We start from the raw sequence: 18137 nt of genomic DNA on the forward strand, positions 1-18137 counted from the left end.
TTAGTCTCCATACACAATTAATTTTGCGTTGGGGTGACATTGATTAATGATCCATTGGAGACCTCTTGTAAAGTGTTCTTTGCTGAGGGGCGATGTAGACTGTGCGCATGTCAAGTCTGTGGCCTTGTATGCTCAGTGAGGCTCTTGCAGCTTCAAACAGTTCTGTTTTTAGAGTGGCTGAGCTAGTCAGTGAGAATTTTTGTGTGTTGAAGAGAATGCCTACATCACCACCAATCGCCCGTTCCCTGGAAGCAAAAATGCCAGAGAAGCAAGCAGGTTGAGAGAAAATGCAAGGTCTTCTTGATGTCTCTGTGATACAAATGATGTAATACAACCTTGACAAGAGAAAAATTTCCATTGTCTGAAGTTTATTTCTCAGGCTTCTAGCGTTTTGATAGAAAATCGTTCACATTAAAGAAGTTGGACGTATGTCTTTGTTAGAGCTCTGATGGCCTTCATCAATCGTCTATGATCCGTTCTGGAGGTACTTCTCACCTCAATCTTCATGTGTCTACCCTCAAGCATTAGTGGCAGGTAATCATGTCGCTGGCAAGCTTCTGTGAGAGTGTCTGAACCTTTAAAAAGGTCCTGTTCAGTATAACCGGAATGTTCTTCCCCAAACTTAGACTTAATGGCGCGTCGGAGATGATGCCACCTGGCCTCAGAAACGAACCAACACATCACAGGGCGGGATGCAAGGTGATCACCCAGACTGAGTACGCTCGTAGACACGAATACGTAGCCAGGATAATATATCAGAAGTTAGCGAGTTAATGAAATTAGCATTAACATTAGCATTAACATTAGTAGAGGCATATGATGCAAGAAAGCAAGCTTATTCAGCATCAGCCAAAAAAAAAAAAAAAAAAACACACCACTCCCATTTCACCCCTCCGTTCGTTCGAAATAACTGTCCAGTTGAGCCTTAAATTTGTTTAGGCTATCAACTTCAACAACAAGTGATGGAAGTTGGTTCCACCAACCAACCACCCGCTGGCCAAAGGCAAATTTCCTCACATCTATCCGACATCCGTCCTTCCTCAATTTGAATTTATGCCCTCTGAGGTGATTGTTCTGAGCAAGAGAAAGAATCCCATTGGCATTGAGCATGCTCAAACCATTCAAAGCCTTATACACCTCTATCAGATCACCTCACCGGTGCCTAGTCTCCAGACTCTGTAATTTGCAAAACATAAGCCTTTCTTCGTAAGAGCAACCCTTTGTTCCATTCACTAATCTTGTTGCCCTTCTCTGTACCCGTTCCAGCAGCTCTACATCCTTCGAAATGAGGCCTCCAGACCTGTATACAGTACTCAAGATGTGGCCTAACCATTATACAAGGGAATAATCACCTCCTTATCCCTGCTAGAAACATTCCTGTATATCATTGACAAGACACCATGAGCTACTCTTGCAGCTCGTCTGCACTGCTCAGAGAACTTCATATCTGCCTGCACAATTACCCCCAGGTCCTTTTCATTCTCCACCACTGTCAGTGTAGTACCGCAGAGTTGATACGTTGCACTGGGGTTACTGTTTCCCATATGTAGTACTTTACATTTGTCAATGTTAAACTTCATTTGCCACCTCTCAGCCCATCTGTTCAACCTTTCCAGATCCTGTTGCAGCAGCATAGCGTCAGTAGTGTCCTTAACAACCCTGCCAACCTTTGTATCATCTGCAAACTTGGACATTAAACGTGATATACCGTCATCAATATCATTCATAAACACCGAAAACAACAACGGACCCAACACTGAACCCTGAGGAACTCCACTAATAACATTAGTCCACGATGAGCAGTGTCCATTGATTACCACTCTCTGTCTTCTCCCCCTCAACCACCCCTTTATCCATAGCAGCAATTTGCCTCCAATGCCACACTGCTCCAATTTGTGCAGCAGTCTTCCATGTGCAACAGTATCAAAAGCCTTTCGAAGATCCAAATTTGTAATATCAAAGTTATTCCCTGCATCCAGTTATTTTGTGACTACATCATAGTATCCAATCAAATTGGTCAGGCAAGACCTGGCCTTAACAAAACCATGCTGCTTCTGAGCTATAACTGAATTGTTGTCTAGATGATCCTGCAGTGCTTCTTTAACCAGTGCCTCCATTAATTTTCCTGGAACAGAAGTTAAACTAACAGATCTATTATTACTTGTGTGTCAGCCTTTGATCCTCCTTTGTGAATTGGGGTTACATTTGCACATCTCCAGTCTATGGGTACCTCCCCTGAGTCCAACGAAGCTCTCATAATTATGGCTAGCGGTTTGCTTACTTCCTTTGTTGCCTCCTTTAATATAACTGGATAGATCCCATCCACCCCAGGTGCCTTTTTTATGTTTATCCTCAACAATCTCTCCTCCACTTTCCTCTCAGTTATTACAAAATCATCTAGCTCACTGCCAATGTTTACTTTACCTACGTCATTCTCCTTCCTGAATAACTCCTCATGCGTGAATGTAGATGCAAAATACTCGTTTACATTGTTAGCCACCTGAGCAGGATCATCAACTGTTGAACCATCAGTATCCAGTGGACCAATCTGATTCATCCCTTTCCTTCTTGAGTTTAAATAGGTAAAGAACTCTTTTCTGTTTTTCTTTGCATCCTTTGCCAAAGATTTTTCGTAGTCTGCCTTTGCCTGCCTAATCTCCTTTGTGACTTGGTTACAGACCAACTTATATCTATCATAGGCTCCCATGTCGCCCATTAATTTGTATGTATCCCATGCATTTTTCTTCTCTGCCATAATTATTTCGGAACCATGTTTTGGCTTGAAGATCAGTAAGCTCAATTTGTAAACTGGGATTTGGTTTTCAGCCATAGAAAATGGATTCTCAAACAAGCTTATGTCTTTTTTCAGATCTAATATCGGCAAATCGACCATCAAACTCGTCAAAACGTAATTGTAATAATGAGATACAACGTTTCTTTAAAAATGTGTTTCTCTATTAGCTCGATACAACTTTCAAAATGAACTGAATTATCCCGATCAATTTGGGATTTATATAATAAGAACTTATTCTGATATGATCTCATTTCACCATACAAATCAGAGACCAATTTTTCTTTCCCTTTAGTTTTAAATTAAGAGCATTTAAATAACCAAAAATGTGCGTAAGAATTACAAGATCAAAGAGCCACTGCATATTTGATAGTTGTTTCCCTTTGTCTGTCATAAAAATATCAATTTCATGATGCAGTTTAAAGAAACGATATAACACTTTGCCACAACTAAGTCTAAATACAGTTGACCAAAGAAAGTGTACCATAATAGAAGTACAAACCTCAGGCAGTACTAGAGACCCCAACCCACAAGCTGTACTAGGACGGGGCCATAATAACGAATAAGACCACCCGCACAACAGACAGGACATAACCCTTGTGGACAAGATGGAAAAGGATACCTATCTGATTGACAAAGCAGTACCCAACATTGGCAACCTCCAGAAAACCAATGAGGAAAATATCAGGAAGTGTACGAACCAAAGACAGGAAATCAAAGAGATGGTGGCATATTAACAAGTAACCACCATCCCAATCATCCTGCCAACCAGCGGTATGGTGCCAAAGACCCAACATAGCAGCCTAGCAGCAATAGGTCTCCCCACAAAGAACATCTACAAGAAACTCCAGAAAGTCGCATTCCTGAACACCCGTATGATAGTCAAAGATTACCTTGAGCAACAGTAACACCAGACATTACAACCACCCTGTGTACTTGGTAGCAGTAACCGTCACGGAATTGAATCTCTCAATCAGGGAGAAATAATATAAGAGCAACATTAATAATAATAATGTGCTAGGTCATGGAAAAAATTATCAACGCCCGGCTAGCCTGGTTTCTAGCTCGAAATGACTTTTTGAATCCAGTGCAGTGGGGCTTCCATGAAGCCAATCTGCACTGGATTCAAAAGGTCATTTCGAATCATGACATCCACTCTTGACCTTTTGATTAAGACAGAAATAAACACCAGTGACTCCTTCTTACGGAAAAAACATCTTCCCTGCCATGGTGCTCTTTAGCATTGAAAAAGCCTTTGCTACTGCTTGGATATATGATATAATGAGAAATCTATCTGATCTGGGGTTACGCGGATACCTACCACAGTTCACCAGAAATTTCATACACCACCGCTCATTTCAAGTTCAGTTCATAACCAGTTATCTTCAAAGTTCATACTGGAAGAAGGGGTCCCACAAAGATCAGTGATTAAAGAGCTACCCTCTTTAATATAATAATGAATTCAATAAAACAGGATCTGCCACAAACGGTATCGACTGTCCTGTACGCCGATGACTTCATAATCGCCTGCCATTCGCCTAATATGCGAATGGTAGACAGACAGATGCAATGTGCCATCAACAAAATAGCTAAATGGCCCAAAACAACGGGTTTCCTCTCAGCCCAAAAGACTGTAGGGATACACTTCTCCAGGAAGCGTAACCTACATCCACACTCAGAACTTCGACTAGAAAATCAAATTATACCTGTGATTCCTAGTATCCGCTTTCTTGGTGTGATATTTGACCAAAAAACTCACCTTCCTGGAATATAAAAATATATAAAAACACTCAGGATTACCTGTCAAGGAAAAGGCTAAACATCTTAAGAGTTCTGTCAGGCACAACATGGGGAGCTGAACTTTACAGTCTACTACAATAGTACCATGCCTTAGTACGTTCACGTCTAGACTTGAACGTTCTGTAGTGTATAGCTCTGCTAACCCAAGCGCTTTACATTTGCTGGATCCTGTACATCACAGTTCTCTTAGTCTTAAACTGGGAACGTACAGTACTACATCACCGGTCCAGAGCTTATACGCTGAAGCGCATGAAACCTCTTTGCAGCTAAGCAGACAAATGCTTTTATTACGCTATGCAGCAAAAATCAAAGGGCATCCAAACCACCCCACTGAGAACGGGCTTTTCTCTCCTAAATGGCTAAAGACAAACTTCTGCACATCTCTTCTACAACTGAATTTCCTCAATTTGAATCTATACCCCCTCAGGTTCTTAATCTGAGCAAGGAAGTATCCCATCAGCGTTGAGCCTGCTAAAACCTTATACACCTGAATCAGATCACCTCACAGGTGACTAGTTTCCAGATGCTGCAACTTTCAGAACTTAAGCCTCTCTTGGGAAGAGCACCCCTTTGTTCCTCTCACCAAACTTGTTCCCCGTCTCTGTACTCGTTCTAGCAACTCTACATCCTTCCTAAAATGAGGCCTCTAAACATGTATGCAGTACTCAAGGTGTGACCTGACCATTGGCTCATAGAAGGGAACAATCACCTCCTTGTCTCTGTTATCAAAATTCCTATATATCATTGACAAACTCCATGATCTGCTCTGGCAGCCCATCTGCACTGCTCAGAGAACTTCATATCTAACTGCACAATTATCCCAGTTCTTTTTCATTCTCAACCTCCCTGAGTGCAGTACCACACATTCGGTACGTTTCTCTTGGGTTACTGCTACCCATATGCAAGGCGCACTATAGCCCCGGCAGTTCGTGCGCCATTAAACCCCCACTTCGCACACACCCATATGCAATACTTTGCATTTGTCGATGTTAAACTTCAGTTGCCACTTCTCAGCACATCTACCCAACTTTTTCAGATACCGTTGGAACAGCATACTGTCTATGTTTCAATGAAACAGTGAGTAATTTCTTTCTCTGCTGCATAAAAAGTTTAACACTTTTCTTCTTGGCATAAAGGAAAGAAAGTACTAAACTTTTTTTTTTTTTTTTTGCTTTAAATAATACTAATACCAATAATAAACGGATAATAAATCACAAATAAAAAGATGATAAATAATTAACATTGTGGATTTTAATATGTAGAATTTTAAAGCACAGCGCCAAACTACATTTAATATTATACACCTTTTTAGTTTCATAATATATTTACTAAGATTAGAGTAGCTATTTTGAATATTTTTGATTATGTGGGGATAGTAGATAGTAGAGGGAAATATTTCTGAAGGGAAAGTTTGAGTATGTCTAGTAAACTACAGGGAAATTCCAGGTTTTACATGATTCAGCTTTTTTTTGTTTTTGTTTTATCTGACAGAGTATCCAAGTCGTTTCAGTTATGGAGTGCTTGTTAGGTATAGCATTTAAAGATTTTGTTCTTGTTGCTGCAGACAAGACTGATGCTTTTAGCATTATTGTGATTAAAACTGGTATGAACTTCGTATTTCCATATAACTTAAGTTATTTCACTATTATATGTAACTGTGTTACTAGTAGTTTTAACGTCGGTTTTACGCGTGTTGCACAGCACACTATAACGATTTTGTTTTTTTATATCAATTATTAGAGTGTTAAGATGTTCTAAAATAAAATAAAAACCACAATTCAGAAAAATGCATTTATTGAGGTCTATAAGCTCATTAAGGTCCAAAATTAATTGTTGAAAAATGTTTGATGATCTGCCTATATATAGCAAAAACTTAAATTAGGCAGCGTTTGTTTTTATATGTATGTATGTGTATATATATATACAGGCATACCTCGGTTAACGTTACCTCTGATAACGAAGCTTCGATATAACGAAGTCCGCAATTTCAAGCCCCATTTAACATAAAAAAAATATTCCAGTTTAATCACCTGAAATCTAAACAAACTGAAGAAATTACGGAAACCTTTGGGGCTTCTCGTGGTTGGTTCGAGAAATTTAAAAAACGGGCCAGGATTCATAGTGTAAAATTAACAGGAGAAGCTGCAAATAAGTTTCCAGAAAAACTAAAGGAAATAATTGAACGTGAAAATTTTCCACCAAATTTGGTGTTCAGTGTTGACGAAAGCGGTTTGTTCTGGAAACGGCTACCAACAAAAAGCTTCATTTCTATTGAAGAAAAATCAGCTGCTGGGTTCAAAGCAGCCAAAGGCCGTTTAACGTTACTCTTTGGATCAAATGCCTCTGGCGATTATAAATTAAAATTGTTATTAGTTTACCATTCAGAAAATCCGAGGGCGTTAAAAGGTAACAAAAATGAATTTACCTGTAATATGGAAAGCAAATAGAAAAGCGTGGGTTACCAAGGAGTTATTTACTGATTGGTTTGTTAACCACTGTTAAACAACTTTGAAGAAAAAGCTCTTTTGTTGTTAGACAATGCTCCGGGACATCCTACTGATCTTAACACGTTGGACACATGCATTCCTGTCAAAGTTGTGTTTCTTCCAGCAAACACAACTTCCCTGATTCAACCATTGGATCAGGGAGTAATAGCATCATTTAAAGCTTATCTGCATCGAACATTAAGCAATTTAACTGAACTAGAGGATAAAGAGGAAATGACAGTTAAAACTTTTTGGAAAAACTGCACCATTAAAAACGCAATTGAAAACATTGATAGTTCTTGGAAAGAAGTCACTAAGAAATGTTTAAATGGAGTTTGGCGAAAAATATGGCCAGAAGTTGTACTAGAAGAAGAAAATAACATCCAAGAAATTAGAAATGAAGTTATCCAGATGGCTCAATCAATAGGTTTCGAAAATGTCGATGAAGTGGATGTTAGAAATTTATTGAATGCAGAAGATGATGGTTTTTCAGTGGAAGATTTAGAAAACCTTGTTAGCAACGAAGACAAAGATAATGAAGACGAAGTTAAAGAAGTTCCTGCCAAAAAAGTGTTAACAACCAAAGATTTAAAAAGGTGCTTAAATGACATTGAAAACGTTTTAAATTTTTTTAGTGAAAATGATCCTGACTTAGGAAGAAGTTTTATTGTTAAGCGATCAGTGTTAAATGCAATAACTCCGTATAGGCAATTGTTAAATGAAAGAGAAAAAAAGCATAAGCAATCAACTTTAGACTCATATTTTAAAATGTGATTTCACTTTGTAAGTTGACTGTTTATTTAATAAAACTTTTCTTTGTTCGAAAAAAAAAGCTTTTCATTTTCTTTACATAGGAACGTATCCCTATTCTGACCATAGTATTTTTACCTCTGAAAACGAAGTTTCGCTTAACGAAGTAATTTCGTGGAACGCATCCTATTCGTTATTCGAGGTATGCCTGTATATATATTTGAATAATGTTCGAATTAATTGAAAACTGAATCTTGCATAAAAATGGGGTAAAGCATACATCAGAGGCAGCAAAAGCATTTTCCTCTACATGACGCTAGAGATATAAACTTAAGTGAGAATAATGATTAAAATAAAAAATAAAATTTTATTTTTTATTTTATTTTTTAATCATTATTCTCACTTAAGTTTATATATTTATATATTTACAAATACAGCGAAATATCGATTTATCGGACTAGGGAGAACAAGCCTGGCCATTAATAGTAATAGTAGTAATGGCATGTGATGCAAGAAAGCAAGTGTATGAGCTTATGCAGCATCAGCCAAATAAAAAAGAAAAATCACACCATTCCCTCCAAATGCCTGTCCAGTTCCTCCTTAAATTTATTCAACCTATCAACTTCCACAACGACAGATGGAAGTTTGTTCCAACAATTAACCACCTGCTGGCTAAAGGCAAATTTCCGCACATCTATTCTACATCTGTCTTTTCTTAATTTGAATTTATGCCCCCTTAGGTTCGTAATCTGAACAAGTGGAAGGATCCCATCAAAATTCAGCGTGCTCAACCCATTCAAGGTCTTATACACCTCAATCAGATCACTGCGCAGGTGCCTAGTCTCCAGCCACTGCAATTTACAGTGGCTGGAGACTAGGCACCTCAATCTTGTTGCCCTTCTCTGTACCCGCTCAAGCAAATCGACATCCTTCCTAAAATGAGGCCTCCCGACCTGTACGCAGTACTCAAGGCGTGGCCTGACCATTGCCTTATACAGAGGGACAATCACCTCCTTTTCCCTGCTAGCAAAATTCCTATATATCATTGACAAAACTCCATGACCTGCCCTGGCAGCCTGTGTGCATTGCTCAGAAAACTTCATATTTGACTGCACAATTACTCCCAGGTCTTTATCATTTTCTACCACCTTAAGTGTAGTACCACACAGTTGGTACTTTTCTCTCGGGTTAATTCTACCCATATGCAGTACGTTGCATTTGTCAAGGTTAAACTTCAGTTGCCACTTCTTAGCCCAAATTATCTAGATCCTGTTGCAGTAGCACACTGCCATTACTGTCATTAACAACCCTGCCAACTTTTGTATCATCTGAAAACTTCGACACTAAGCCTGATATATCTTCATTGATAAATATACAAAACTACAGTGGACCAACACTGAACCCTGTGGGACTCCACTAATAACATTAGTCCACGAAGAGCAGCACCCATTGATTACCACCCTCTGTCTTCTCCCACTTAACCATCCTTTTATCCATTGTAGCAGCTTACCCTTAATACCATTCTGCTCCAATTTGTACAATAGTCCTCCATGCACAACAGTGTCAAAAGCTTTCCTGAAATCTAAATATATGATATCAAAATTATTTTTTGCATCCAGTTCCTTTGTAACCACATCATAATAACCAGTCAAATTTGTCAGACAAGACTTTCCCTTAACATACCCATTGTTTTACATGACTCCATTATTTTACCCGGAACAGAAGTTAAACTAACTGGTCTGTAATTACTCATGTCACCCTTCAATCACCCTTTGTGAATTGGGGATACATTTGCACATCTCCAGTCAGTGGGAACCTCCCATGAGTCCAAGGAGGTTCTCGAAAAAAAGAAATTTCGAGTGTAAACTCGAAGGTAATGCGTATGGTTACTTAGAAGTTATGAAACACAGTTGTACAATTATCCTCGTTATCTGAGGATAATTGGTTCCAGAAATTTCCACTTAGAACGGGGACTAAATTTTCGTAATTTGTAATTTTCACTTATGTACATAGTGAAAAATGGATTGAAGGAACTGTATTTTATTTGACATTTTTTATTTATATTTATAATATGTTGTTTTTTATTTTTATTTATAATATGTTGAAAAATGTAAGGTTAAGTAAAGTTTACTGAAGTTACACAAATTTTCAGTTTTACGAATAAAGAATGAATCCATAGTTGAGTATTTTTTTTTTTTCTTGCCATATTTTTTCAGATAAAATTGTGTCGTAGCATTTAGTTATGACTTTAACTTTGCGCTTAACTTTTGCTGCACAATCATGAAGAGGGGCATTCTCACAAAAAAAAAATTAAAGTGCTTGGTCAATTTTCCCAAGGGCTTCCTTTAATTCCTTAATATTTAAAAATAACCCCAGGGGCTCACATTTGGTGAGTATGGGCTTGGCGCACTCAGGGTTCTGAGCTGGATATCATCATTCTTCTCTTTCTTGATGAATCCCCTCTACTTCTCTCTCTCTCTCTCTCTCACACAGGGTAATTCCGAAATTTTTTTTTGGCTGGTGCAGCATAAGCCTCAGGCTTCCTTGCACCATATGGCTAATAATAATAATAAATCCTCATAACTGTTGGAACTCTGATACCAGGGACCCCCTGTATCATTGAAATGTTAAAAAAAAAAAAAAAAAAAAAATTAAAGTTCTATGACAACACAATGCTAAAAAGACTTCCAAATTTGAAAATCATTTAATAAATTGTCTCGGTATTGGACTAAGAAAATGGGATGAATGATATTGTAATTCACTTATAAGTCTGAAGGCAAACTAATATATTGTTGAAGGTTTGGGCCTAAATGGATGTTAGATGAACCAATGAGACATGTGACAGAAAAGAAAAATGTATCGGATGCATATAAATTAACAGGTGACAAGAAGCCTTGGTAGATATAAGCTGGTCTGTAATCAAGTCACAATGGAGGTTCTGCAGCAAAGGTAGATTATGAGAAATCTTTGGCAAAGGATGCAAAGAAAAACAGCAAAGAGTTTTTTACTTATCTAAACTCTAGAAGCAAGGGTATGAATCGTATTGGTACACTTGATATTGATGGTTCAACTGTTGATGATCCTGCTCAGGTAGCTAACAAACTGAATGAGTATTTTGCATCAACATTTACACATGGAGTTATTCAGGGAGGGGAATGCCATAGATGTATTAAATTCTGGCAGTGAGCTAAATGATTTTGTCATAATAGAGCAAAGTGGAGGAGTAATTGTTGAAGATAAACATAAAAAAGGCACCTGGTATGGGATCTATCCAGTTATATTAAAGAAGGTAACAAAGAAAGTAAGCAAACCCTTAGCCGTAATTATGAGAGATTCCTTGGACTCAGGGGTGACCCAAACTCACAAAGGAGGATCAAAGGGTGACAAGTAATTACAGACCTGTTAGTTTAACTTCTGTTCCAGGATTTCCCTGGAGGCACTGGTTAAAGAAGCACTCTCAGGATCATCTAGACAAGACTTCAGTTATAATTTGGACACAGCATGACTTTGAATTGTTACAATATATTTTTAAAAACGATTTTGCAGATACTTTTCCAAATGTAGCAGTTGTATTAAGAATTTTTTGAACTTTACCAGTTTCAATTGCCTCAGGTGAATGGAGTTTTTCTTCTTTATCTTTGCCTTCTTCCCACGTTTATATGGGGTCGACATTTCCGTTCTTAATTCTTTTCCTCCATTCCTCCCTATCCTGGGCTTCCTCTCTCCTCCATCCTCTCTCGTTTAAATCCTCTGCCACCTTGTCCTTCCATCTCAGCTTAGGTCTCTCCCTCTTCCTCTTCCCTATCACCTCCAACTTTGCACACCTCTTCCCCACATACTCCTCACTTCTTCATTCCACATGTCCAAGCCACCTCAATCTAGATTCCTGCATTTTTTTACTCAGAGGCCCACCTTAACTGTACCTCTGATGTAGCATTTCTTATCCTGTCCTTTCTTGTCACACCACACTTCCATCTTAGCATCCTCATCTCCGCCACTTCCATCTTCTCCTGGGCCATTGTAATCGCCCGTGTCCAGCACTGTACATCAATGCGGGTCTAATCACAGTTTTATACACTCTTCCCTTCATTCTACAATTTACTTATCACACAGCACCCCACTCATCTTTCTCCAGTTCAACCATCAATATTGCACTCTATGCTGTATTTCTGCACTCAATTTTCCATTCCTCTCAACGTTCGAACGGAGTTTTTCAAAATTAAAATTAATCAAAAATTATTTACGATCAACAGTGTCTCTGCAACTCTCTAATTTGGCAATACAGTAAAATCTCGTTAATACAAACTCAGTTTATACAAAGTACTCGTTTATATGAAGCACATACCATTCCCCTGCAAAAGGATAGACTTTTCTATAAATATAGCAGAATCTCGATTAACCGGGACACTTAAAGACTCCAAATTTAAAAAAAAAAAAAAAAAACAACCAGAAATCATAAAATTTAAGTAATAACTAGAATAGGTATAAACAGATATTTTGCATGTCGTAAATAAGTGACAAGAAGTGGTGTTATAAGTCGTCATTGGGAGATTAATGTGCCTATTATCTTGCAACTCCTGCTGTCTTCGCATCCGCCGCTCAAAAAGAAAAAAAAAATTTCTTGCGTGTTTCCTGTTTTTATATTTCATAGTCAGTGTTTCGGGATGTATGTTTTAGAGAGTTCCTTTATAACCCGGTAAGTTGTTTTAGAGTTGTGACATTTATTTGCCTCTTTGCACTGCTTTGCTTTGTCTTACAATCATTTCCTTTTAGCAGCTTTGCATAGGTTGTCTATTTTGTTTTTTAGGACTTTATATTTTTCCCTTTTGTCTTGACTTTATATTTTTCCCTTCTTTGTTTAGGATGTTTTGGTTTTGTTCCCAAGGTTTCTAAGGCTACATCTTTAGTCAATTGTTTGGTTTTCTCCCATATATTTTCCACAGATAATGAATAATTTATCTTTTAATTTTTCTTGTAGTGTTTTCCCATCAATTTCCTTTCTTTTATCTTCTTCAAATTGTGATATATTTAATGTTGCTCTATTATTCTTTGGCTTCATATTTTTAAATTTCCATTTAATTGTTGCTGCTAACAGTTCATGGTCGGTGTCAAAATCTGTACTTCTAACAGTTTTAACGTTTTGAATGGATGATTTCCAGTTTTTATTTATTAAAATGTAGTCGATACAGTTTTTTGTATTTCCATCTGGCAGTATCCATGTATACTTATCTTTGTTGAGATCTGTGGTAGAACAGTGTGTTGGTGATGAATAGTTTAGTTTCTTTGCCGAAGTTCAAGAGTTCTTCTCCTCGCTCATTTCTATTTCCTATCCCGAACTTTCAGTTTTCGCTTTTAATCCAGTTTATTTTAGGCAATTTTAATTTTATCACAATGATTTTATTAGTTTTAATCCTTCTATAGTGTATCATAGGAGTTTTATTTTATACATTAAATTTTATTGTAAATATTTTATTTTAGTTTATTTTAATTTGTAAATTTTAGTCACAGTAAAGAGCTATTTCAATTAATGGTTGGTGTATGAGCTTATTTATCGTCAAGATATGAATTTACCCAACCTCAGAGGCCTTTTTCAGGATGAATTACTAAGCCAATAGAAAGTGGAAGAACTGTAAAGTAAAATTAGTACATCAAAATACTAATAAAAATACTAACTAAATTGTTAATAAATTACTTTTTCTTGCTAAATTGCTCTGGCCTATCCTTAGGTCCTGTGGGTACTGACAAGTAGCAATCACGAACAGACAGCCTTTACTGATTATTATTTGGATGTATGGAATGGTGCTACTGTTCAATGCTTTTACTAATACTTTTTTTTTTTACCAAAATACTTTTAGTGATAATTAGCAATAATTTTATTTTTTTTAGAGGTTTCCCTTCGGTTATAGCTCAGGATGCTCTTACCTTTTCCTTGCAGTATTATTAACCAGCTTATTTCTTATATTCTGGGCACTAATATTTGCTTTTAGCATTCTTACACTTTTCTCTATAATCACATAGCTTTACACATTTTTTTTAAATAGTTCTTGTTTTCTTATATATGTGTGTGTATATGTTTTTCACTTTTTTCTCCAGACGAAAATAAGATATATAAACTAAGCGATCATTTGGTAATGGCAGTTAGTGGAGAAGTTGGGGACACTGTACAATTTGCAGAATTCATTGAAAAGAATATTCAGCTCTATAAAATGAGAAATGGTAAGTGAAATGAGATTTGAGGCTAATAAAAATATTCTAGTTTTTATTGTGATGTTTTCATTAAGGTACACAATGAATGTCAGTAAAGCCTGGAAGATTGCTCATAGAAATATGCACCCTCCAGCATTTCATTAATTCAAAAAGGTTCAGTTTCTTTTATAAATTTGGATATGCTGATTCTGAATTTGACCTTAGTTTTTGCATAGCTAAAGTGGTTTGCCTAGAAATGAAAGAAAAGTAAATATGCAATAATTACTGTACACAAGTGCAAAACATAGTCCTCTTTGTTGCAAGTAAACAAGCAAAAAAATAATAATAATAAAAAAAGTAGAAACCCTCCTTGGGTTAAACAAGAAAAATTCCTTAAAAAACATACATTCAAATGTCTGTCTTTTGTGGTCAGTGTGGCCATTATGAACCAAGGGACAGATATAGTGGCCCATTGTAGTTTGTCTGCCTTCTTTGGTCCCCTTTCTCCACTGGTTCTGTGTTCTGGTGGAATGTCTCCTTGTGCTCCTCAATAACATTGCTCAGGTTTTGTCTGAAGACTTCCAGGTGAGTGAAAGTAAATGGAGCTTGATTGACATTCTGCGTCCCATTTTTTCACAATTTTCAGTCACCTTGTCAGCATATTCTTTTTAATTTTCATCTCTAATGGTAGCAAAATCCCCAGGGGCGCGCTCTCTCTCTCTCTCTCTCACTCTCACTCACTCACTCACTCACTCAGGGTAATAAGGATTTTTTATTTAATTTTTTGGCCGGTAATGCTAATAATAATTCCAGTTGTATTTTAAGCTTATTTTATTTTATTTCAGTTTATTTAATATTATTTTTTGGTTGGCTTGCGCATAGGAGCAGAATCGAACCTTACATATTACTTCTACACAAAGTTCATTGGACATCAGTTTTTGGAAGTTTTCACTGCTGCCATTGTATAAATTTCTTTGAACTTTTGTTAATAGATGCACTGCCATCAAAGAAAGAATATATGATTTTTTTTTTTCCAAAATGTTCTTTATGTTGTGTGACCACATTGGTTTTCTTTGTGCACAAATTCAGACATTGTCTTCCTTATTGTTGTAAAGATTATTACATCAATAACCTGTAACAGAATTGCCAAGATTTTGTATCATGCTCTCATTAAATGTATCTTACACTTATTGTGCCTGTTTGAATAATCACTGAGTGTTACAGTAATATTCTTTTGTAAAAAGAAAATTTCTGTAACTCGGTGATTATTCAAAAGAAGAGTTTTGATCTCTTCTGTCCCCAGCTGGTATCAAGAATATATGGAAATTTATTATTTTTTATCTTTCGTTTGTATCCTGAGCACAAGCATATTTCAGATATGTAATGCTTTACAGATGTGTATAATTTTATTTTCCAAATTGTATATATCGCTGTTTTGCTCAGCTGTGGTAGACAATTTACAGGAGCCAAACAGTTACTGCTGCCGTGTGCTAATGGTAACTGATTTGTGGTTTGTGCACTATAGCTAGTGCACAAACCACAAATGCTTCAAAAGTCCAGCAATATAGTAGCTCTTTCCAAAGTGAGACAGCAAATACAACACTTGCTTGTTTACACTGATAATAAACTAAAAAGACTTAGTAGCATTTCATAACTGATCCAACATTTTTAATTTTTTCATGATAACTAACAATGATTTGTAAAACTTTCAGTGAGAATTCAAAGGCATCATTTTTGTTGAAAGGTATTGAGAGATTGTGTACTTGATCCACAGCTGTGTGGACCAAGTACACAAAGACCATATCCTTGAGTTCCTCTTTTGGTATAATTAACCCTCATGGACTACTTATTAGTTAATATAGAAGTGCAGAACAGGAATAAATTGGGGCAATATATTCCCGTTGTGAAGCAGTGAGAATATACAACAACTATCTATGAAAAGAGAATACTCCTTTGGATTGTGAGTAATACCAATTTCTTCAAAAAGACAAGTGAAATAAAAACAGTAGCATATGGATACTATAAAAATATGAATGTGTATAAATGACTTCTCTTTTTCACTGGATTTTGTTAGACCCAAAGTTTATGTATATAATTTCAGATTTTTTTTTTTTTTTTTAATGAAAACCCCCAGACATGAAAAGTATTAGAAACTATAGTACTTGGTACATGCATGGATTCAGAGAAGACACTCGTTGACTTGAACTTCTGTAGATTGTAATTTTAAAGAAATAGGAAGGACAGTTGCTCCAGAAAATGGAAGTTGAATGTCTAAATGAGGAAGAAGAAGGAATTTGGTTGGTTGTGGCACGTGTTCAAACTGCTTTTGAAGAGAGAGTGGGAAGTTTAGAAGTCAATTCAAAAGAATGGTACCCACATCTATAGAAAAGCATGCAGCAGAAACAGAATATCTGAAACAGAGTGGAAACTATTAGAGATGAGTTATTAATTAACCTAACTGCCCTCTTTTGAATGGAATCTAGAACCCAGATATAGGTTTTGGGGGCACCACCTCAGATGTAAGGACAGATTCCATGGTAGTGTGGATTTGCAATTTGTACAGAGTGAACAGCTGTTTGGAAGAAAAGGAACACTGGGAGCAAAAGAGAAAACCCAGTTTTTTAGATATAGAGGAAGCAATATATCTTTGCCCTATTGGAGAATTATCATTTAAGAAAATGGTAGTTAATATTCGAGAAGTTGAAGCTGGTTGTGAAGGACAAGGTTTCTCAAACTGGAAGGTGGAATTCATTATGCTGTCATCAGCAAAACTATTGATAGGATTTCCAGCCAGTGGAAAAAGGTCATTAATATACAAGAGGAAAAGAGTGGGAGAAAGAACTGAACCTTGGGGAACACCAGCATTGGTGGTGAAGGTAGAAGAAACAGAACCATCTACCGTCACCCACAGTGAGTGGTCTGAGAGAAAACTGGATATCCAATTATGAAAAACAGTTGGAAAACCATAAAATGGAAGCTTATTTATAAGACCTTTATGCCAAATACGATCAAAAGCCTTTGAAATGTCAAGAACTGCTTGAGTTTCACCAAACTTTTCCATTGAATTTGACCATAGATGTGTAACATAAGCCAGAATATCACCAGTGGATCGAGGACCCAGGTACCAAGCGATTGTGACTAAGCGATTTCTCTGTGATTTAAGTATGATTTCCTAAAAGTGATCTATAGTTCTTTTATGTTCATCTTGTTAAGCAATATATTTATTTAATAACTGCCCTTGTTACAAAAGTACTTGTACAGAGCAAGAAAGGAAAGCCACCTTTCTTTTTCTGATAATTCTATTACTAACCCCTACTACTTTACGGTTGGTCAAACCAGGCACTGCTCCTGCCTCCCCGCAGCGGGGCCGGTAACTTGGGTGGTAAAAACACCCCCCCCCCCCATCCAGCACCAAAAGAAGCCATCATGGATATAAGCAATTATCCACTTTTAGAGCTCTCGAGCTCAAGATCAGAAATTCCTGACATTCACCATGACTCCAATCGTCCGAAGCGACTACAGATAGAAAATCAATAAAGACATGCCAGCATTGACGTTGGCACATCTTTATTGATGTGCCAACGTCAATAAAGACGTTGCCTGGGTAATGAGTTCATTATCCAGGACCTGTTGGCAAAGTATTGCCTTTTCTAATACAGAAATGTTTAGAATCGGTTTGTGGATTTCCTAAAATGGTTAAAAGTCTCCAATCTGGATACATTCTAATTGAAACTTCTAAGGCAACTCATTCTGAGAAGCTGTTAAAATTAACATCATTTAACAGTATTTCAGTGTCAGTTACGCCCCATAACACCCTGAACATCTCAAAAGGCATTATCAGCAAATGGAACTTACTATCTGTCTCTGAAAAAGAGATAATACAAGAGCTCAGGGAACCAAAAGTGCACATAGAATAATGACCAAAAAAGATGGCAACCTAAAAATGTCAAAATGATGGACCAACCAGGTCCATCATTTTGACATTTTAAGAAGGTGGACTTCTGTCCACCTTCTTAAAATGTCAAAAAAGTCCACCTTCTTTAACAGAAGGTGGACTCTTCCACCTTCTGTTAAAGCAGGTTATTTAAACTGCAAGATTTGGCCCTACATCCCAAATTCCATTC

At 36.9% G+C, this 18137-nt stretch overlaps 1 protein-coding gene across 1 annotated transcript in view; it reads left to right on the forward strand.

The window, feature by feature from the left end:
* Window positions 1-6063: 6063 nt before the first annotated feature.
* The window catches only part of LOC150078557 (proteasome subunit beta type-2-like), a 59017-nt gene continuing 46943 nt past the window's right edge, over window positions 6064-18137 (forward strand). Inside the window, exons 1-2 of the mRNA XM_090385429.1 lie at window positions 6064-6194; window positions 13921-14043. Of these exons, the coding sequence (XP_090241555.1) occupies window positions 6104-6194; window positions 13921-14043 (214 nt within the window). The 5' untranslated portion in view covers window positions 6064-6103. The remainder of the gene's footprint in view (window positions 6195-13920; window positions 14044-18137) is intronic.

The sequence above is a fragment of the Mastigoproctus giganteus genome, chromosome 11 (assembly GCF_048544385.1).
Source record: "Mastigoproctus giganteus isolate SK-2022 chromosome 11, ASM4854438v1, whole genome shotgun sequence".
NCBI classification, from domain to species: Eukaryota; Metazoa; Arthropoda; class Arachnida; order Uropygi; family Thelyphonidae; genus Mastigoproctus; species Mastigoproctus giganteus.